The following is a 22,003-nucleotide window of genomic DNA, read 5'->3' on the forward strand; positions in this document are numbered from 1 at the left end:
TCTTAGTGCTTCTTTATGGACTGTTTCTAGTACGTGGCTTTTCACGATGACTGGTTCTTTTTTGTTGTTGTTGTTGTTGTGTTATTGAGACGGAGTCTCGCTCTGTCGCCCAGGCTGGAGTGCAGTGGCGTGATCTCGGCTCACTGCAAGCTCCGCCTCCCGGGTTCACGCTATTCTTCTGCCTCAGCCTCCCGAGTAGCTGGAACTACAGGCACCTGCCACCACGCCCGGCTAATTTTTTGTATTTTTAGTAGAGACGGGGTTTCACCATGGTGTCGATCTCCTGACCTCGTGATCCGCCCGCCTCGGCCTCCCAAAGTGCTGGGATTACAAGCGTGAGCCACCGCGCCCGGCCCCAAAGGCTTTTAAAATGAAAACCTTTTCCATTGGCTACACTGGGTTCATATTAAAGCAATCCTTTCCCTTACTCAAGGAAGTAATAATTATATAGGCCAAATTAATAAGCCCTCCTGTGCAAGTTTTATATATGCCAACAACTATAAAAACACTTTTTACAAAACTGACATTAACTAGTACAATCATTATAATGTAGCTAACATTAATTCATCGTATCTAAAACCCTTAAGCATCTTCCATAACCTGTTTTTTCGACTCCACTTCTTCCTGCATTCCCAGAGCTGGATCTTCAGCTGCCACGCTTCTTCCTCGTGTACAACAGTAGTTCTTAATCTATTTTGAGTCCAGACCCCTTGGAGGAGCTGAAGAACTCTACATAGATCCTTTCCCTGGAAAAATACACATTTGCTTAGCATTTTGCGTGCAGTTTTAATGAAGGGTGTTTCATGGAATATACATATATATACGTATATATATATACGTATATATATATATTTTTGAGACAGAGTCTCGCTCTGTTGCCCAGGCTGGAGTGCAGTGGCGCGATCTCGGCTCACTGCAAGCTCTGCCTCCCAGGTTCAAGCGATTCTCCTGCCTCAGCCTCCTGAGTAGCTGGGATTACAGGTGCATGCCATCACACCTGGCTAATTTTTGTATTTTTAGTAGAATTGGGGTTTCGCCATGTTGGCCAGGCTGGTCTCGAACTCCTGACGTCAAGTGATCCGCCCGCCTCAGCCTCCCAAAGTGCTGAGATTACAGGCGTGAGCCACCACACCCAGACTTATTTATTCTATTCCTAAATATTTGGGTTGTTTCTAATTTTTTGCTATTATAAACAATATATATATATTTTTTGAGATGGAGTCTCGTTTTGTTGCCCAGGCTGGAGTGCAGTGGCACAGTCTCAGCTCACTGCAACCTCCACCTCTGGGTTCAAGCGATTCTCCTGCCTCAGCCTCCCAAGTAGCTGGAATTACAGGCAAACGGCACCACGCCCAGCTAATTTTTTTTTTTTTTTTTAGACCGAGTGTTGCTCTGTCACCGAGGCTGGACTGCAGTGGCACGATCTCGGCTCACTGCAAGCTCTGCCTCCCGGGTTCATGCCATTCTCCTGCCTCAGCCTTCCGAGTAGCTGGGACTAAAGGCGCCCGCTACCACGCCCAGCTAATTTTGTGTATTTTTAGTAGAGACGGGGTTTCACCATGTCAGCCAGGATGGTCTCGATCTCCTGACCTCGTGATCCACCCACCTCGGCCTCCCAAAGTGCTGGGATTACAGGCGTGAGCCACCGCACCCGGCCAACCCAGCTAATTTTTGTATCCCAAAGTGCTAGGATTATAGGCGTGAGCTACTGCGCCTGGCCTAATACTATATTATTTTAATTCTACCAGCACTATAAAAAAGTGCTTACGTCCTTGTATACTTAGGCACACTGGATATTTTCAGTCTTTTCAGTATTCACTTATAAAGTCGTGTGTGTGTGTGTGTGTGTGTGTTTGTGTTATTTTGAGAGACAGGGTCTTGCTCTGTCACCCAGGCTGGAGTGCAATGGCAGGATCATGGCTCACTGAAGCCGGAAACTCCTGGGCTCAAGGGATCCTCCCACCTCTGCTTCCCATGTAGCTGGGACTGCAGGCACATGCTACCGCACCTGGATAATTTTTAAATGTTTTCATACAGGGTCTTGTTACGCTGCCCAGGCTGGTCTCGAATTCCTGGTCTCAAGTGATCCTCGTGCCTCACCTCCCAAAGCACTGGGATTACAGGCGCTGTGCCCGGCCTACTTATAAAGTTTTCAATGGGCCTTTTTATATTTCTTCTGTGTATTTCTAGTTTGTATCATTTGAAAAATTCTAAAAATTCTTTTGGATCATTTCTTTTTCTTTTTTTTTTTTTTTTTTTTGAGATGGAGTCTTGCTCTGTTCCCCAGGCTGGAGTGCAGTAACGTGATCTTGGCTCACTGCAAGCTCCACCTCCTGGGTTCACGCCATTCTCCTGCCTCAGCCTCCCGAGTAGCTGGGACTACAGGCGCCCGCCACCACGCCAGGCTAATTTTTTGTATTTTTTGTTGAGACGTGGTTTCACCGTGTTAGCCAGGATGGTCTCGATCTCCTGACCTCATGAAGCGCCCGCCTTCGCCTCCCAAAGTGCTGGGATTACAGGCGTGAGCCACCACGCCGGGCCTATTTTTCTTAATAATTTGTAGGATCTCTGACTATTCCGGATACTAACCCTTACTCTGACATATGCTACAAACACATTCTGTTACTTCACTTCTAACTTTATTTTTTCCAAATAGAAGGCTAATCATTTCTGTGGTTTTCCTTGTCCTTTTCCTCACAAGTGTGACATGCTTGCCACAGACAAAATGTAGGAGGTCTGAAGCGCAGTGTGGTGGCTCTTGCCTGTCATCTCCGCACTTGAGGAGGCAAGGTAGGAAGATCGCTTGAGGCCGGGAGTTTGAGACCAGCCCGGGCAACAGAGTGAGCCACCCCCCCCCCCCCCCCCCTTTGTTCTTCTGACGCAGTGTCTCAGTCTGCACTCAGGCTGGAGTGCCTGGCACAGTCACAGCTCACTACAGGCTCAACCTGAGGTGATCTCCCACCTCAGCCTCCCAAGTGCCTGGGGCTACGGGCACGCACCATCGCACCCAGCTCTTTATTTTTATTTTATTTTATCTTTTTTTGAGACGGAGTCTCGCTCTCACCCAGGCTGGAGTGCAGTGGCTCAATCTCGGCTCACTGCAAGCTCCGCCTCCCGGGTTCACGCCATTCTCCCGCCTCAGCCTCTCCGAGTAGCTGGGACTACAGGCGCCCGCCACCACGCCCGGCTAATTTTTTGTATTTTTAGTAGAGACAGGGTTTCATCGTGGTCTCGATCTCCTGACCTCGTGATCCGCCCGCCTCGGCCTCCCAAAGTGCTGGGATTACAAGCGTGAGCCACCGCGCCCGGCTCAGCTCTTTATTTATTTATTTTTTGGTAGAGATGGGATTTCACCATTTTGCCCAGGCTGGTCTGGAACTCCTGGCCTCAAGCAATCTGCCCACCTTGGCCTCCCAAGGTGCTGGATTTACAGGAGTTAACCACTGTGCCCGGCCCTTAAATATTTTTTAAACCTGAGTTTAGAAATGTTTGCTTTTAGATAGGTGTGACTATCTGCAAACAAGCCAGATTTTGCATTTATAGCAAAAGAAAAGTGTATGTGAAAGTGCTTTGAAAAATACACAGCAAGCCAGGCGCGGTGGCTCACGCCTGTAATCCCAGCACTTTGGGAGGCCGAGGCGGGCGGATCACGAGGTCAGGAGATCGAGACCATCCTGGCTAACATGGTGAAACCCCGTCTCTACTAAAAATACAAAAAATTAGCCGGGCGAGGTGGCGGGCGCCTGTAGTCCCAGCTACTCGGGAGGCTGAGGCAGGAGAATGGCGTGAAACCCGGGGGACGGAGCCTGCAGTGAGCCGAGATCGCGCCACTGCACTCCAGCCTGGGCGACGGCAAGACTCTGTCTCAAAAAAAAAAAAAAAAAAACGAAAAATACACAGCAATACATAAAAGCAGCACTCCATCATCAGCTCCTTGTGTAAATTATGGTTTTTACCGGCAGGAATCAGAGCAGTCTCCCGTGTAGCATGCAGCTGCGGTCGCTGTTTGTAGAAACCATGTGTTTGGGGTGTGGCTGTGCTTCTCAGCCTCACAGTTTGCTCTTGCAAAGAATCTAAGATAAAAGCAAGGAAGCTGCCGTCTGGAGTCTGGCTAAGGCCAGCCTAGGGAATCTGTAATCCGGTAGGTGCTTGTTGAGAAGTTTAACAGCAGGGAGCTATGCCTTGGGGATCCAGTATAAAGAACAAGAATCCCTTGTCTGTGCCGAGCACATAGTTTAACGTTTTGAAAATATGACCTCATTTAATTCTCCCAGCCATCCTGGAGGGTAAAGGGAGGAACCGACATTTTACTGGGGAAGGAGTATTTTCTCCAGGTCACACAGCTTCCGGGTGGTGGAGCGTGGACTGGAACTCAGGTTCTCGGATCCCAACTCCAGTGCGCTATGCTATGGCTGCCTCCCAGGCAGACAGCCCCCACCGTCAGGGGCATGTGGTCCACTGGAGAAACGCACACACACGTATCAGCGCAGGGCTAAACTGATCAGGCAAACAAAGTGAAGGAGAAATTAAGAGCAGGGTGATTGACTTCTTTCTGGCCACACTCAAAGTCGTAAGAGCAAGTCACCCCGGCCGGGCGCGGTGGCTCACGCTTGTAATCCCAGCACTTTGGGAGGCCGAGGCGGGCGGATCACGAGGTCAGGAGATCGAGACCACGGTGAAACACCGTCTCTACTAAAAATACAAAAAAAAAATTAGCCGGGCGCGGCGGCGGGCGCCTGTAGTCCCAGCTACTCGGAGAGGCTGAGGCAGGAGAATAAAAAAAAAAAAAAAAAAAGAGCAAGTCACCTCATTCTCTGAACCATATTTCTTCAGACACAGTGTGGCTTTTGTTGCTGCTTTTGTTGCCAAAGGGAATGAAGTTCCGCAGAAGGCTGTTGTTCTCCTCTTTGGACGCCTCCTTCCTTCCTTTCCGTGTCTGACCTTTTCCTTGTGTTCCGTTGTTGTGCCAATCTTTAGATCTTCATCTCTATGTCTATCTTCCTGTATCGAAGAGTGTATACTGGCGGTGTGTGTGTGTGTGTGTGTGTGTGTGTGTGTGTGCGTGCGCGCGCGTGTGTGTTGAGACAGGATCTCACTCTGTCGCCCAGGCTGGAGTACAGTGCTGTGATCATGGCTCACTGCAGCCTCAACCTCCCGGGCTCAAGCAATCTTCCCATTTCAGCCTCCCGAGTAGCTGGGACTACAGCGGCACGCCACCACACCCAGCTAATTTGTGTATTTTTTTGTTTTACCATGTTGCCTAGGCTGGTCTCTAACTCCCAGGCTTGAGTAATCCTCCGGCCTCAGCCTCCTAAAGTGCTGGGATAATAGGCAGGAGCCAACTCAGGGGACAAGTGATCCTCCCGCCTCGGCCTCCTAAAGTGCTGGGATAATAGGCAGGAGCCACCGTGCCCACGTGCCCACCCCCTGTGCTGTATCTTTCTATGTCTCTTCCTCTTTCTTCATTTCTCCTTTTGTCCTCCTGCTCTCTCTCTGCTTCAATGGTCCCTACTGTGGAAATGAAGTATGGTTCTAAACAAAATAACTTTTATTTCAGAACAGATGTCCATCTTCTCTGTTAGGGTATTTCTTTATTTATTTGAGACAGGTTCTTGCTCTGTTGCCCAGACTGCAGTGCAGCGGCACAATCTGGGATCACTGAAACCTCTGCCGCCCAGGCTCAAGCAATCCTCCCATCTCGGCCTCCTGTGTAACTGGGACTACAGTTACTGGGGTGGGTTCCATCCTCCCATCTCGGCCTCCTGCGTAACTGGGACTACAGTTACTGGGGTGGGTTCCATCCTCCCATCTCAGCCTCCTGCGTAACTGGGACTACAGTTACTGGGGTGGGTTCCATCCTCCCATCTCGGCCTCCTGCGTAACTGGGACTACATTTACTGGGGTGGGTTCCACCCATCTGGCTTTTTTTTTTTGGAGAGACAGGGTTTTGCCATGTTGTTCAGGCTGGTCTCCACCCACCTTGGATGGATCCCAAAGTGCTGGGATTACCGTTGTGAGCCGCTGTGCCCAGCCTGTGTTAGGATTTTTAAAGTGGAGGAGCGGACAGAGACCCCTAAGTTCTCTTTTGGTTCTGGAGCTCACTATGTGGAGGCGCTTCCTGTGTGATCTCACTTCTTTTTCATGTACATAATTTTCCCAGATAGGAGGAAAAGGTCCTCGATCGAGGGTAGTTGCCCACACATCACATATCTTAATGGCATTCACTTGAGAACTCGCAAAGCATTTTACAAGCAAATACGGTATTTTCCATTTAAGGCTGAAGAAACCAGGAAGCAGATATGGGGAGAGTCCCTGTGTCCTATTCCCTAATGATGGCGAGTGGGGTCCAGAGGAATGGGGGAGAGGAGACGGAAATGCAGGCCCACATGCTTTCATGGCGGAAAAATCCCCCCGTAGCCCTTTAGAATGGGGAGCTTTATCAATTCTCTGTTCAAGGGGGCGACAGTCTAAATTTGGTGAGTTTTATGTTGGCATTAAGTAGCCCAAACTTTGCTCTGCAAATCCACACAAGCAGCGTAATGACAAACTGGTGAAACCCCAGCCCCACAGCATGGAGTAGTGGAAATGACCCTGGAACACGAATCCAGCCCCAGGTTCTAACCTGAGCCTTGTCCCTTCACAGGGTGGCGAGTCAGCGGCCCATCCTGCACTTTTGCTTTCTTCACGGGTAACATGGAAATAACAGGTTTAGCCGACCTCACTGCGTTATTTCGAGACCCAGGTGAGCTAATACATGTGAAACTGCTTTGAAAATTTGTAAAGTTACATATAAATATAGAATACTGTTCATGGTAGCATCAGAGCCCATAAATTCACCATACAAATTTATGAGTAAATAGGAACAGTATTCATCAGAAACTATATTGTGAAAAATTATTATTCCCTCCTTGCTTATCAGGCTTGAAGGCAGTATAGTCATCTGGCACATGGAACTAAAGGCAGAAAGTACTGAGTTCGAATCCCAGCTCGCCACCAGCAGTGTGACCTGGGGCAATTTTTAAATTGCTCTGGTCTGAGTTTCATTTTGCTGATATACACACACACACACAGTGAGAATAACATTTGTTGTGAGGATTTAATGAGACAACGTATACAAAACGTCTGACTTAGGACCTAGCAAATACTAAGTACTCAACAGGCATGAGCTTCGAAAGTATCAAACAGGTATTGCACCCTCAGAATGTGCCAGCCTCACTTGGGGTACAAAATGAAAAGACACAGTCCTTGTTTCTAGGACCTAACAGTCTGGAGGAGAAACATACAAATAAGAAAACAACAGGCTCGTTACCCAAAGGCAAAGGCAGACCTGGAAACCTTCTTAAAGAAGGAAACAGGCCAGGCGTGGTCGCTCACGCCTGTAATCCCAGCACTTTGGGAGGCCGAGGTGGGTGGATCACGAGGTCAGGAGATCGAGACCATCCTGGCTAACACGGTGAAATCCCGTCTCTACTAAAAAATACAAAAAATTAGCCGGGCGTGGTGGCGGGCGCCTGTAGTCCCAGCTACTCGGGAGGCTGAGGCAGGAGAATGGTGTGAACCCGGGAGGCGGAGCTTGCAGTGAGCCGAGATCGCGCCACTGCACTCCAGCCTGGGCGACAGAGCGAGACTCCGTCTCAAAAAAAAAAAAAGAAGGAAACAGCTGATTCAAGACTTATGAAGGATGAGGAGACGTTTGTGTAAACCAGGCTCGGTGTTTTTCGTTTGGCCTTATCATTTGCCAACAGGGGTTTGATCGCTTGAAAAGCTGAGGTTCATGTTTCTGCTTGTTAGCTTTATGGTGAGTCAACATAAACACTGGTGACTTCACTGAGCATGGTGTTGAAACTAATTTTACTTGCTATTTTCTTTTTTCTTTTTTTTTTTTTATTTGAGACAGAGTCTTGCCCTGTCACCCAGGCTGGAGTGCAGTGGCACGATCTTGGCTCAATGCAACCTTCGCCTCCTGGGTTCACGCCATTCTCCTGCCTCAGCCTCCCGAGTAGCTGGGTCTACAGGCGCCCGCCACCACGCCCGGCTAATTTTCTCTATTTTTACTAGAGATGGGGTTTCACCGTGTTAGCCAGGATGGTCTCGATCTTCTGGCCTCGTGATCCGCCCGCCTCGACCTCCCAAAGTGCTGGGATGACAGGTGTGAGCCACCGCTCCCGGCCTTTACTTACTATTTTCTATACATGAAACATCTGTTGTTTTGTTTTCAATTCATCAAGACGCCTTACAACTTCTTGTGTAGGGGGAGACTGGTTCCCACCACTTAAAAGTGCAAGCATATGCAGTGCCAAGTTGCTGCTCCCTTTAAGGAGGGAAGGCAGGACTTGTAACCACCTGTCACTTTCTGGAAGCGCTGGCGCTGGAGGTCACTGTGATAAATGTTTAGGAACCACCTGTCACTCTCTGGAAGCGCTGGCGCTGGAGGTCACTGTGATAAATGTTTAGGAAAGAGGCAGTGGACTGCACAGAGTCGTTTTCCTGGAGAGAATGGAGAGTTCACAGGTAGCTGGTTTTGGCCACAAGCAAATGTGAAAATACAGAGAGCGTCGCATTTGTCAGATACCTTGGGACCAAACTGAAGTGGCTTTCTCCTTTCACTAAGTGTGTTAGCAGTGAATTTGGGAGTTAGAGACGTTGCCCTAAGTGGATGAAGTTTGAGGCTTTTCTTGAGGCTGTCTGCCACCTTCCTGCTGGCTAAGTCCCTTTTCTTAACCACATATAGGAAGATATTAGAGGCTACATTCATTCCAAAAGGTCACAGCCTAATAGCTGATTCTACCACTGAAGGAAAACTATCTTTTAAACCTGAGAAACATCTTCAGACTCCATCACGAATGAATCCAAATTGAAAAAAACAAAAGCTGTGCTCACTCTACAGCAGTTGCTACATCACTAGCGGCCATGTTAAACTAATTTAACCGGCATCCAACAGAAATCATCTGCCACTTTGTGAAAGTCATAGACTCATAAGAATTTAGAGCCGGAAGACCGTTAAAGAGCTACTAATCCAGCCTCCCTCTCATTTCACAGACCAGCAAATCGTGGCCCAGAGAGCCAAGCCCAGCTGTTCCAAAGTCCTCATATGGGATTTTGGTCAGCATTTTGCAAGACGGTGATCTGAGGAGACCCGTCATACCTTTCATTTGTAGTAACATAAATGAACTGTATTTCCCACCCCCTATATTTGTTAGCTGAGGAAGATACAGACCAAAGCAAAATAAAGCTGGAACTTCGTAAAGGACAGAAGCCAATGATACTGAAATTACTGTCCTCATCTATGCGATTGGTGCTTGGCACAAATGAAATGTATTCCAATTCATTCAAGTTTAGACGCCTGTCCCGATAACTTTTCTTTTTTTTTTTGAGACAGAGTCCCCCTCTGTGGCCCAGGCTGGAGTGCAGTGGCGATCTGGGCTCACTGCAAGCTCCGCCTCCCAGGTTCAAGCGATTCTCCTCCCTCAGCCTCCTGCATAGCTGGGATTACAGACATGCACCACCCCACCTGGCTAATTTTGTATTTTTAGTAGAGACGGGGTTTCACCATGTTTGTCAGACTGGTCTCGAACTCCTGGCGTCAAGTTATCCGCCCTCCTCGGCCTCCCCAAGTGCTGGGGTTACAGGCGCGCCCGGCCCCGATACTTTTAAATAATGACACGTTGTGAACAACACCACAGTCACTAAGCCTCTGGATGGGGTTTCCGGATAGATCCAAAGCCGAGAGGCAGTAAAAGCCTGCAGCCTCCACAGTCCGCCTCCTGGTGCAGGTGGAGAGGGGGCTGCTGGACGCCCTGGACCTCATGCTTTCTGAGCGCCCCCCCCCCCCCGAAGGGGCTGCAGCCGCTGGCGGGACCGGGAAAGGCATCTTGGCGGTGCGGGAAGAGGCCACATCCTGAAGACTCCCACCGAGAAGCACCAGGGCTTGGTGGACGAGGCCTGGCGAACCCAGGGCCACAGGCCGCCTCCCTCCCTCCTTCCCCGCAGGCCTCGCCCCACCCCGGCGGGGGTTCCTACCTGGCTGCCTGGGCCCCGCGCCCACCCCGCCCCTTAGCCCGGGGCCGGCGAGAAGAGCAGGTCGGGGAGAGGCGCGTCCGGTGACGGAACAGAAGCCGGGGAGCCGCGGCCCTTCCCGCCTCCGCCTTGGCCCCGCGGCCGCTCGGCAGAGAGCGGGGAACTCGGAACTCGCGCGCGTCGCGGCCCCGGCCAGAGCCGCCGCCTCGGTCCCCGCCCACCCGCCCGCCGGGGACGCCGGGGAACCCTCGGGGCCCAGGGACCGCCAGAGACCCCGCCCCGCCCTATCGCGTCCGCCGGGCCTGGTCACGCGCAGAGCCGCGCCGCGGGATCGGGGCCAGCGCCGGGCGGAGGCGGGACGGGGACGGGGGCGGAGGGTTGAAATCGCGCGGCTGGGCCGGGGCGCGCCGAGCCGAACCCAGCCACGCGGCGCCAGCGAGGCGGCCGGACCCGCAGCCCCGATGCTGCTGACGCTGGCCTGGGGCGCGCTCTTCTTCCCGGGGCTGTTCGCGCTCTGCACCTGGGCGCTGCGCCGCTCCCAGCCCGGATGGAGCCGCACCGACTGCGTGATGATCAGCACCAGGTACCGGCGCCGCCGAGACGCCCCCCGAGGCCCAGGGCGCTGCCCACACCACCCCACCCGGCTGCGGGGCCCAGGGCGGAAAAGGGGGGCGGCAGGAAGCCAGGGGGCTGCTCCCTCCGGGTCCCGGCGGCCCTCCGAAGCGCCTCCGCGTCCTCCCCTGGCGGGAGCGGGGCCGGGGCGGGCGGGAATGGCCGGTGAGTCTCCGGAGCCCGCTCCCCACATCTGCCGGCGGCTGGGGAGAGTCAGGCCGAAGGGCTGGGCTGGGCTCCCTGCGGTCCTCGGACGGGACTGAGCGCGCGCGCTGTTTTCCTCTCCGCCCGCGCTAGGCTGGTTTCCTCGGTGCACGCCGTGCTGGCCACCGGCTCGGGGATCGTCATCATTCGCTCCTGCGACGACGTGATCACCGGCAGGTAAGAGCCCGGGCCAGGGGCTTGTTGCAAATGTGACATTTCAGTAGCTTGCAGGCTCTGGCTCTTTCTCAGCACACGCGCTTAGATAGCTGACTAATGAGAAAAGCTGGCACCACAATGGGCTCCTTCTTCCTCTCCGGAGTCTTCGAGCACCCCCAGCTTAGGAGAAAGTCCACGGAAATGAGGGAGGACGACAGAGTCGGAGTCTGATTTCAGGTGGTGTGAGCCAGGGATCCAGGTCCTCCATGGAAGAGAGAAGCGTGGAAGCATTTACGACTGGGAGTATGGCTTCGGATTCTCGTAGTTGGTTTCACTGGGTTCTCACTCTGGAGCATCATTGGCTAATATACGTCCAGTGTGGTTAGCAGAGCCCCCCCATGGAAAGGAACAAACCCACCACCCCTTTCCACGCACACGCCGCTCTTGTTTTTCCTGCAGATTTGTTAAAGGTGATTGAGACGTTCCAGCGCTTAGAACACGGACTTGTATGCTCAGTCCAGAGGCAGGTCAGGAAATGTGCACCTATCTGCAGTTCCAGTGAAACAAATCATAAATTAAGACCAGAATCGTCTACTATGTACAGTGTTTAGACCTGGGCAATGGTGGTGCTTTTATTTTTTTATTTCAAGCCTTGTTTTCCCCACCGGTCTTGCTAGAATCACAGTCACTTTCTCCCATATTGAAGGACCACAGTCGGATGTGCAGGAAGGTTGAACGCCTTTCCAGGCCCTGCTCTCCTGTGGGCTCTGCCAAGTCCTGCTTCTCACCTGCTGAGACTGGACTGCGAGGGGCCTGAGCAGGCCGTCTGTCTCTCTAGCCTGTGGTCTTACTTGGGATCAATCCTGCTGTCATGATTTTTGTGCTTTTCTTCTGCCTTTTTAAAAACAAAACTGGCTATTGGTGATGAATAGTAGATGCTAAGAGAAGATAGATCAAGTGACATTGATTGTAGACACCAAAGGTTAATATTTGTGTGGCTGGGTTCAATTTTTCTTCTTTTTTTTTTTAAAGACAGGGTCTCACCATGTTGCCCAGGCTGGTCTTGAACTCCTGGGCTCAAGTCATTTTTCTGCCTCACCCTCACAAAGTGCTGGGATTACAGGCGTGAGCCACCACACCCAGCAAATTTTTACTTTATTTTTTTCCTGTCGAGACAGGGTCTCTGTCGCCCAGGCTGAGGTGCAGCGGCATGATCATAGCTGACTGTAGTCTTGAACTCCAGAGTTCAAGCCACCCTTCTGCCTTAGCCTCCTAAGCTTGGACTGCAGGCACACACTACTACACCTGGCTTTTTTTTTTTTTTTGGTAAGGACAGGGGTCTCCCTATATCGCCCAGGCTGGTCTTGAACTCCTGGCGTCCAACGATCCTCCTGCCTGGACCTCCCAAAGTGTTGGGATTATAGGCGTGAGCCACTGCACCCAGCCAAAAAAGGCCTTTCAGGGTTCATACACTATACACTAAATATTTTTCTATTATAGGCCTTCTCATTTTATGCCTTCATATAGAATGTGATTAGATACGAGGAGTTAAAAATCCCCCCAAATTATAGGCAGAATGTGGTATGGGGCCAAGGATTTAGTCAGATTCTTAAAGGGGTTCAGACCCCTAAAATGACTAAGTCACAGCTCCAGGTAGTTTCCTCAATTTAAGTACTTAATTCAGATAGTACTTTGTTGTTTTTAGATGGGGTCTTGCTCTGTCACCCAGGCTGGTCTGGAACTCCTGGGTTCAAGCCATTCTCCCACTCAGGCCTCCCAAAGTGATCACAGGCGGATCATAGGTGTCAGCCACCATGCCCAGCCTGTATAGTATCTTTTAACATTTAAAAGGACCCTCCCTCCCCCCACCCTTTTTTTTATTGAGATGGAGTCTCACTTTGTCACTCAGACTGGAGTGCAGTGGGGAGGTCTCGGCTCACTGCAACCTCCACCTCCCAGGTTCAAGTGATTCTCCTGCCTCAGCCTCCTGAGTAGCTAACAGGCATGCATCACCACGTCTGGCTAATTTTTGTATATTTAGTAAAGCCATGTTGGCCAAGCTGGTCTCGAACTCCTGACCTCAGGTGATCTGCCCGCCTCGGCCTCCCAAAATGCTGGGATTATAGGCATGAGCCACCATGCCCGGCCGACTTTCCCACATTTAATTATTTAATCTTCACTGCAGCTTTGACAGGTAAGTAAGACAAGGGTTAGCATCTTCATTTTACAAAGTTAAATCACAGGCTAGTGGTAGTTAAGATTATAATCCAGATCTCTTGCTAATAAATCTTCAGAGGATTCTACCCATGAGTCACAATTTCAGATCTCTTCTCTGAATTGCTGAAAATATGAAAACCCTAGGTTCCCTTCAAGAGGAGAGGCCAGCTATAGTTCAGCTAAAATTTTAGTAGCTGTTTATAGGTATTTTACTTGAAATTGCTTCAAGAAAGCACCTGAGACCATAGATGGGCACTGGAATAAGTATCGCATCTTTTTGGCCAAAAGAAACCTGGCTAGGTCAGGTGCGGTGGCTCATGCCTGAAATCCCAGCACTTTGGGAGGCTGAGGTGGGCGGATCACTTGAGGTCAGGAGCTTGAGACCACTCTGGCCAACATGGTGAAACCCCCATCTCTACTTAAAAAGAAAAAAAAGAAAATAGCCGGACGTGGTGGCAGGTGCCTGTAATCCCAGCTACTTGGGAGGCTGTGGCAGGAAAATCGTTTGAACCCACAAGTCGGAGGTTACAGTGAGCTGAGATGGCGCCACTACATCCAGCCTGGGCAACAGAGCGAGATTTTGTTTCAAAAACCAAAACCAAAAAAAAAAAGGAACCTGGCTGATGAATTCACCTACAAGTGTGTTATACTTGCCATTACTTGCTTGCCTTGTTTATTCATTATTTACGCCGTGGTTAAGTGTGGAGTTGCTCAAGAGCAGAAATTCAGATGACGCCTCTGTAGACTGTGTTTCCAACGTTGCAGTTCAGTGGACTGGCTCCGTCCGAAATCAGAGACAAAGTTAATACAGATTTGAGGGCCCTCGGCTTACAATTTAGAATCTCTGGAGACTGGAGCCCTTAACAAGCACTGCAGGTGATTCTAATGTTCAGGTAGTTTGAGAACCATAAAACGAAATGGTTTTCTAACCCGTGGATGCGCACCAAACACTTGCTGACCACGTGAATGGAGTCCTCAGATAGTACATGATTTCAATTTAGATGTTTCTTCACAGAAAACATCTGTGGAATGCTTCTTCATCATTGGGAACCATACTGTATGAATTGCAGAGGCTTTCCTTCTAATCTGCTCTAGGGCAGTGATCAACGGTTACTTCCATTCAGCAAACACTGATTCAGCCCCTGTGGATAAGTACATGGGAAAACTGGCTTTTGACCTAGCCTCTCTCCTGGTCCCTAACTGCCGTCATGTGGCCCTCGAGCTCCAGGCTCGTTTCCAGACCTGCTTTTTGTTTTGTTTTGTTTTTTGAGACAGAGTCTCGCTCTGTTGCCCAGGCTGGAGTGCAGTGGTGCCATCTTGGCTCACTGCAACCTCTGCCTCCCAGGTTCAAGCGATTCTCCTGCCTCAGCCTCCCAAGTAGCTGGGAGTACAGGTGCATGCCACCACGCCCAGCTGATTTTTGTATTTTTAGTAGAGATGGGGTTTCACAATGTTGGTAAGGCGGGTATCGAACTGCTGACCTCGTGATTCGCCTGCCTTAGCCTCCCAAAGTGCTGGGATTACAGGTGTGAGCCACCATGCCCAGCCTCCAGACCTGATTTTCTTAATGGAATTGAGATTAGCTCTAGAATTGCTTTTTGGGTTCTTTTGTTTTTGTTTTTTTAGATGGAGTCTCACTGTCACCCAGGCTGGAGTGCAGTGGTGCGATCTCGGCTCACTGCAACCTCCGCCTCCCGGGTTCAAGTGATTCTCCTGTCTCAGCCTCCTGAGTAGCTGGGACTACCGGTGTGCGCCACCACATCTGGCTAATTTTTGTATTTTTAGTAGAGACAGGGTTTCATCATGTTGGCCTGGCTGATCTTGAACTCCTGACCTCAAGTGATCCACCTGCCTCAGCCTCCCAAAGTGCTGAGATTACAGGTGTGAGCCACCGAACCCAGCCAGCTCTAGAATTGTAAAGAAAATGGCCAGGGTTGCCTCCCAGAAACTCCATAGAATGGGGTTGCATGCAGACGCAAGAGAAAACTCACAGGTTCTAGGATTTAAGTTAGTAAACCTCCAACTGTTGAGCAGCTGAGGAGTTAAACTAGACGTGTTGGATTTGTGATTTGGGACACTTTCCAAACCAGCTTCTTGGTGGGGCCATTGAATTATTTGTATATCTATCTATATCAAAGTCAGTTTCATCACAAAATGCCAGAACATCTATTACAAATTAGTAGCTAAGTCAGGCAAGTAGTGACGGCAAGCTGCTTCAACAGGCAGGGCTGAGTGAATGCCTGCTTTTTGCCTTTGACACTCATGAATTGGCCCAGAAACTGAGAGAAAGTGGTCTACTCTCCCTGTTTATCAGTTTCAACATCTTTATTGTAAAGTATTTGGAGTAATAATAGCTGATCAAGCACCAAACTTGGCTGTGAGCCTTCATAATGGATATCCACAATGATTTCACGGGCCATTCATATGCTTTCTTTCAGGCACTGGCTTGCCCGGGAATATGTGTGGTTTCTGATTCCATACATGATCTATGACTCGTACGCCATGTACCTCTGTGAATGGTGCCGAACCAGAGACCAGAACCGTGCGCCCTCCCTCACTCTTCGAAACTTCCTAAGTCGAAACCGCCTCATGATCACACATCATGCGGTCATTCTCTTTGTCCTTGTGCCAATCGCACAGGTATGGCCTTCCAGGACAGCAGACCAGCAGCTGGGTTGAGCTGGGTGTCTTTTTTTTTTTTTGAGACAGTCTCACTCTGTCGCCCAGGCTGGAGTGCAGTGGTGTGATCTCAGCTCACTGCAACCTCCGCCTCCCGGGTTCCAGCGATTCTCCTGCCTCAGCCTCCCGAGTAGCTGGGATTATAGGTGCCTACCACCACGCCCGGCTAATGTTTGTATTTTTAGTAGAGATGGGGTTTTGCCATGTTGGCCAGGCTAGTTTCAAACTCCTGAACTCAAGTGATCCGCCCACCTCAGCCTCCCAAAGTTCTGGGATTACAGGCGTGAGCCACCGCCCCCGGCCTGAGCTGGATGTCTTGACCATTACTTAGGAGTCGGGATTGCCCCTCTTTTCTTTGCCATTGTAGGCACCCATTCTCCTTGTGCGTGCTGCTTCAGCAGCCACCTCCCCCAAGTGAATAGTGGAGGAACACCATTACACGTGACACGTTCATGATCCTCCTTACCAACATCAACATCAGCATATTTTCTGTTTTTCTTTTTTGAGACAGGGTTTCACTCTTGTCACCCAGGTTGGAGTGCAGTTGTGGGATCACAGCTCACTGTAGCCTCAAACGACTGGCCTCAAGTGATCCTCCTGCCTCTGCTTCCCAGGTAGCTGGGAACACAGGCACACACTACAACATCCAGCTAATTTCTGTAATTTTTGTAGAGTTTCTCCATGTTGCCCAGGCTGGTCTCAAACTCTTGGACTCAAGTGATCCTCCTGCCTAGGCCTCCCAAAGTGCTGGGATTACAGGCGTAAGCCACCGCACCCGGCCCCAACATTTTTAACAAACCCCCAGCCCTCTGTGATTCCCTAGCATTTGTCAGAGGTTCTATCCTTAGTTCAATACAAGATAAAAACGACATAAAATACAAATATAATACAAAGCAACATAACAGTGCCAGAGAGCACTGTGTGGATTATTCTTACGTCACAAAACACAGACTGTCAAAGCAAATAGCCTCCTAATTTCTCCCCAGATCCATTTCCCCATAAAAGCCCACCCAACAAGGAAAAGCAATGGGAAAGCTGAGGGGAAATTCCTCGCTCTTGAGTGCCTGCCAGGGGAAGGCATGCGTTTTATCTTTTTAATTATTCATATATTTATTCATTTTTTTGAGATGGCATTTTGCTCTTGTTGCCCAGGCTGGAGTGCAAAGGCTCACTGCAACCTCTGCCTCCAGGTTCAAGTGATTCTCCTGCCTCAGCCTTCCAAGCAGCTGGGTTTACAGATGCATGCCACCACACCTGGCTAATTTTTATATTTTTAATAGAGACGGGGTTTCACCATATTGGTCAGGCTGGTTTCAAACTCCTGACCTCAGGTGATGCACCTGCCTCCACCTCCCAAAGTGCTGGGATTACAGGCATAAGCCACTGCTCCTGGCCGGCATGTAGTTTTATTTATTTATTATTTTTTAAATAAAGAGATGGGGTCTCCTTATGATGCCCAGGCTGATCTCGAACTCCTGGGCTCAAGGGATCCTCCCGTCTCAGCCTCCCAAAGTGCTGGGATTATAGGCGTGAGCCACCGCACCCTGCCAGGCACGTGATTTAAAAGTTCATAGCTTGCTAAATATTAGAAACTATTAGCCTTATGCTGTAGATGAAGAAACTGGGGCTCTAAGAGTATTCTTATATCTCTCGGTGGTACTAAGTGGCAGAGCTGATATTTTACTATGCTTACTGCTTTCTTGAAAAAGGAGGCCGGGCGAGGTGGCTCATGCCTGTAATCCCAGTCAGAAGTTCGAGACCAGCCTGGCCAACATGGTGAAACCCCATCTCTACTAAAAATACAAAAATTAGCCAGGTGTGACGCTGTGCATCTGTAGTTCCAGGTACTCAGGAGCCTGAGGCAGGAGAATCATTTGAACCCAGGAGGCGAAGGTTGCGATGAGCTGAGATCATGCCATTGCTCTCCAGCCTGGGCAACAAGAGCAAAACTCCGTCTCAAAAAAATAAATAAATAAAATAAAATAAAAAGAGGTAATGTGCATTAAATTCTTTAAGAAGTCTCTGAGACCTACCATCTAGGAACCAGAACATCTAGGGTGCTTTCAGACCCTAACATCTAGCACAGGGCCTGGCACATTTTGTTGAACCAAACAGGCTGAGTGTCTTGGCATGACTAAGTTCGATATACAAAAGTAGGCTGCAGCCTTCCTTCCGGCTGTCATCAAAATTCAGAGCTTGGTGTGGGATGCCGTCATCCTGTCTGAATTTGCCTGTGGATCCTAGGGCTTGGACCATCAAAGTGCTGTTGCCACGAATGCAGCAGGATAGTAACTGGGTCTGCGCTTGACTATTGAGCGTCCCTTGCCCTTCACGGTTACCCTTTTCAGTAGTCCTCATTGGAATTTTCCTTCTGGTGGTTTCTTAACCTCCGCTTATTTCCCCTTTTCGTTTCGTCATCTGCAGAGGCTCCGGGGAGACCTTGGGGACTTCTTTGTCGGCTGCATCTTCACGGCAGAACTGAGCACTCCGTTTGTGTCACTGGGCAGGGTTCTGATTCAGGCATGTATGAATGAATGGCAGAGAGTGAGGGTTCTGATTCAGGCATGTATGAATGAATGGCACAGAGAGTGAGGGTTCTGATTCAGGCATGTATGAATGAATGGCAGAGAGAGGCTTCTGATTCAGGCATGTATGAATGAATGGCAGAGAGAGTGAGGGTTCTGATTCAGGCATGTATGAATGAAATGGCAGAAAGAGTGTGTGGGGGAGTGGATTCTGCTTTTCCTTCAGAGATGGTGGGTGTGGAGAAATCCCTAATGCCAGGAGAGTGGAATGAGAGATCCTTCAACTGCCTTAAAGGTCAGCTGGTCATCTCAGCCAGTGGGGGTGAAATTGTAGGTTCGACCTAAATTTGATAGTTTGATACAGCTCATTCTATTTTTTCCCTGGTTACACACATACTTTAATCCACGGTTCCTGTACTTCTGTCAGCTGGGTGGCCTGGGTCAAATTCAAAATCGCTATTGGAGAAAATGAGGTTATTTGCATATCTCAATATGATAGTGTTCAAGAATGTCTTCTCCAAGTGTCAGAAAACTAGACAAACGTCTGGGCGCCAGGGAATCTGACAGCCGAGGTCTTGATGAGCACTTGCACCTGTGTGGCATTTACTGGGGTGGGACTTGGGCCACTCGCTCCGATGCCCAGCTTCGTGGTGACCTTACCTTTTTCCTTCCTCTTCTATTGCAGCTAAAGCAGCAGCACACCCTTCTGTACAAGGTGAATGGAATCCTCACACTGGCCACCTTCCTTTCCTGCCGGATCCTTCTCTTCCCCTTCATGTACTGGTCCTATGGCCGCCAGCAGGGACTCAGCCTGCTCCAAGTACCCTTCAGCATCCCCTTCTACTGCAACGTGGCCAATGCCTTCCTCATAGCTCCTCAGATCTACTGGTTCTGTCTGCTGTGCAGGAAGGCAGTCCGGCTCTTTGACACTCCCCAAGCCAAAAAGGATGACTAAATGCTCCTGGGACTCGGGCGCAGCCTCACACCAGCTGCCTCCTCCACTCAGCATTCCATGGACCAAATTGTGTCCTGGGTGGCCTCAGACTTCGGGTATTGATAAGCAGATGGATTTGAGTTTTTCTAAAGAATATTCATATTACCTCCTCCTTCTAACTTGCCCTATTTGCAAAAGCACTTTTGTAGTAACAACTATTGGGTCCTGTCAGACCTCCACGGACAGCAAAATGGTTTTAATGCAAGCCCAAGGATCCTTCTAGGGTCTTATCTCAAGAGCTCTGGGAGGTGGAAGCATGGGGTGTGATCGGTGGACCAGGGTGATAAGTGTCTGCACATCTGCCTGTCCCTGTATCAGCGGCTACCCACCTTTCAAACCACTCAGGGCAGTACCCACGGCACTGGGCCCGCAGAAGCAAGGGATGACTTGGTTCTTGGAAGTAATGTCTTCTTGTGACATTGGCTTGGGACAATCATTGTGGGTAGGTAGTTTTTGATCGTTTACTAGATAACCCATTGGTTCTTTGCCTCATCCTCTCATCCATGGGTCAGAGTTGAATTCTTATGTCTATTGACTTCCGATCAGAAGTCTCACTGGTGGGGCTGGGGGTGGGGACAGGCAGGAGGCATGGATGGGAACCTGAGTAGGTAGTGTGGCCAAGAGGTCAGCACAACCTTTGCAGGCTGACTTGGTAAGTCTGACAGTGTCAAACTTGTGAGCTTACTGCAGTCAGTCACAGATACTGTTCTTTTTAACACACCGCTTCATGCCCAGCTTTCCCCATATCCACATGCAAAGGACGTGCTCATAAAAACTACAGGGAAACGTGAAATGATGGCTTTGGTAGCTGTTTACTGGGTAACCCCACTCTATGACACTGTCCTTTTCATGTGATGTGGAAACCAACTTCTGTCCTCCAAACCACAAAATGTGCTATCTGGACTGCTGAGTACTTGAGTACTTAGCCTCCCGATACACCAGAGCTTGTGGTCCAAAGCCCATTCCTGTGTGAGTGTCCTGCCATTTAGCCACAGAAGGCTGCAGAGTGAGGGGGCAGCCAGCCTGGCCAGAGGCTGTCCTGTGGACCGACACCTGCACCCCCTTCTGCAAGCAGGATTTTCTGGTGCCAACACTCATCATTCCCATCAACTAGGATGGGTTTGAGATTGTGCTACCATGTGTTCTGAAGTGGTAGTTTAAAAAGTGGATTTTTAAAGTGCCTTTTAATTGTCTGTGAACGTCTAAAGGACTGAATGATTTGTCTCATTTTGACTGTTTAGTCTTTAATGGGTGCCATTTAAAAAACAAAATGCTATTTTTTAATTGTCTTTTTTTTTATCAGTGAAAAGTCACCCTTATGGTGATTAAATTGCACTGACATTCCCAACTTATTCTCATTTGTGAAATACATCAATATCAGTGTCCTGTAAGAATCATCCTGTGACCCAGCTTGACTGGCTGCTGTGTGCTGTAGCTCCAGGTCTGTGTCCATGTAACTAGCAGAGGGGTGTGTGTGTGAATGCTTTCAGCCTCCAGAAAGGTCTAGCTCACACCTCACTCAAACCTGTTTGTGTGGTTCATGGTCCCAGTAATACATTGAAGGTTCCCAGAGTTCAAGCATAGTGGTCACACGTAACTTGAGACCCTTTCTTCTCTTCATAAGTGAATCTTACTAGGAATTGGGGGAGTGGAAGCCCAATTATTGGTCAAGGAGCCAAGCCTACTTTACCTGAGGAGAGAACCTGAGTAATGCCCTATTGTGAAGGAGGGTGTGGATATGGAGGTAGTGATGGGACATATTCTCTTCCCCCTTTCATCTCACACATTAAACATGTCCCCAGCCAATTCTCATAGTTTCCTCATACCTCAGACACCTTAAACTCATTTTTTTTTTTTTTTTTGTAGAGACAAGTTATCTCTGTTTCCCAGGCTGGTCTCAAACTCCTGGCCTCAAGTGATCCTCCTGCCTCAGCCTCCCAAAGCACTGGGATTATTATAGGTGTGAGCCACCGTACCTAGCCCACTCTCAATTTCTTTTTTTTTTTTTTTAGACAGGGTCTCACTCTGTCACCAAGGCTGGAGTGCAGTGGTCTGATCTCAGCTTACTGCAGCCTCTACCTCCCAGGATCAAGGGATCCTCCTGCTTTAGCCCCCTGAGTAGCTGGGAATATAGTTGTGTGTCACCACACCCAGCTAATTTTTTTTTTTTTTTTTTGTAGAGACAGGGCTTCCATATGTTGGCTGGTCTCAAGTGATCCTCCCGCCTCAGCCTCCCAAAGTGCTGAGATTATAGGTGTGAGCCACCGCACCCGGCCCAAACTCACTTTTTATGTTCCTGCACACATCATTCCCTTATTCAAACCATTCATTCATCCAAACCTCGACAGCCCCTCCTGACGCAGAAGCTAACGTGACCCATCCATTCAGCACATCCCTGCTGGGTCTGCCAGGTCTTGTCTTCACAGTAGCCTCTTTGGGGGTGACTGAATAGATGGAGTTAAGACTGTATGGGAAGTGGGTGTGCTTATTGTCCCAGCTACTCAGGAGGCTGAAGTGGGAGGATCACTTGAGTCCAGGGGTTCAAGGCCAGCCTAAGCAACAAAGACTGTACACACTCCTCAATTCAGAGGGGACCCAT

At 49.6% G+C, this 22,003-nt stretch overlaps 1 protein-coding gene across 2 annotated transcripts; it reads left to right on the top strand.

Annotated features, from left to right (window-relative positions):
* The first annotated feature begins 10,248 nt into the window (after positions 1-10,248).
* TLCD3A (TLC domain containing 3A) lies at positions 10,249-19,516 on the top strand. 2 transcript variants are annotated; one of them, XM_032137799.2, is made up of 5 exons: positions 10,249-10,600; positions 10,927-11,010; positions 15,645-15,846; positions 18,310-18,405; positions 19,096-19,516. In XM_032137799.2, exons 1-5 carry the CDS (start codon positions 10,479-10,481, stop codon positions 19,363-19,365), a joined length of 774 nt encoding a protein of 257 aa, XP_031993690.1. In that variant the 5' UTR covers positions 10,249-10,478; the 3' UTR covers positions 19,366-19,516. The 2 variants fall into 2 exon arrangements, with proteins under 2 accessions (XP_031993690.1, XP_031993691.1); XM_032137800.2 differs by lacking the exon at positions 15,645-15,846 and having other exon boundaries at positions 19,096-19,238.
* Positions 19,517-22,003: the final 2,487 nt, after the last annotated feature.

The sequence above is a fragment of the Hylobates moloch genome, unplaced genomic scaffold (genome assembly GCF_009828535.3).
Source record: "Hylobates moloch isolate HMO894 unplaced genomic scaffold, HMol_V3 SCAFFOLD_19, whole genome shotgun sequence".
NCBI classification, from domain to species: domain Eukaryota; kingdom Metazoa; phylum Chordata; class Mammalia; order Primates; family Hylobatidae; genus Hylobates; species Hylobates moloch.

What these genes read in the sequence shown, in the direction of transcription:
- TLCD3A (XM_032137799.2), top strand. Translation starts at nt 10,479, where the DNA reads ATGCTGCTGACGCTGGCCTGGGGCGCGCTCTTCTTCCCGGGGCTGTTC. An exon ending in TCCTTGTGCCAATCGCACAG is followed by an intron (nt 15,847 to 18,309) that starts GTATGGCCTTCC and finishes CGTCATCTGCAG; the next exon opens with AGGCTCCGGGGAGACCTTGG. An exon ending in TGGGCAGGGTTCTGATTCAG is followed by an intron (nt 18,406 to 19,095) that starts GCATGTATGAAT and finishes CTTCTATTGCAG; the next exon opens with CTAAAGCAGCAGCACACCCT.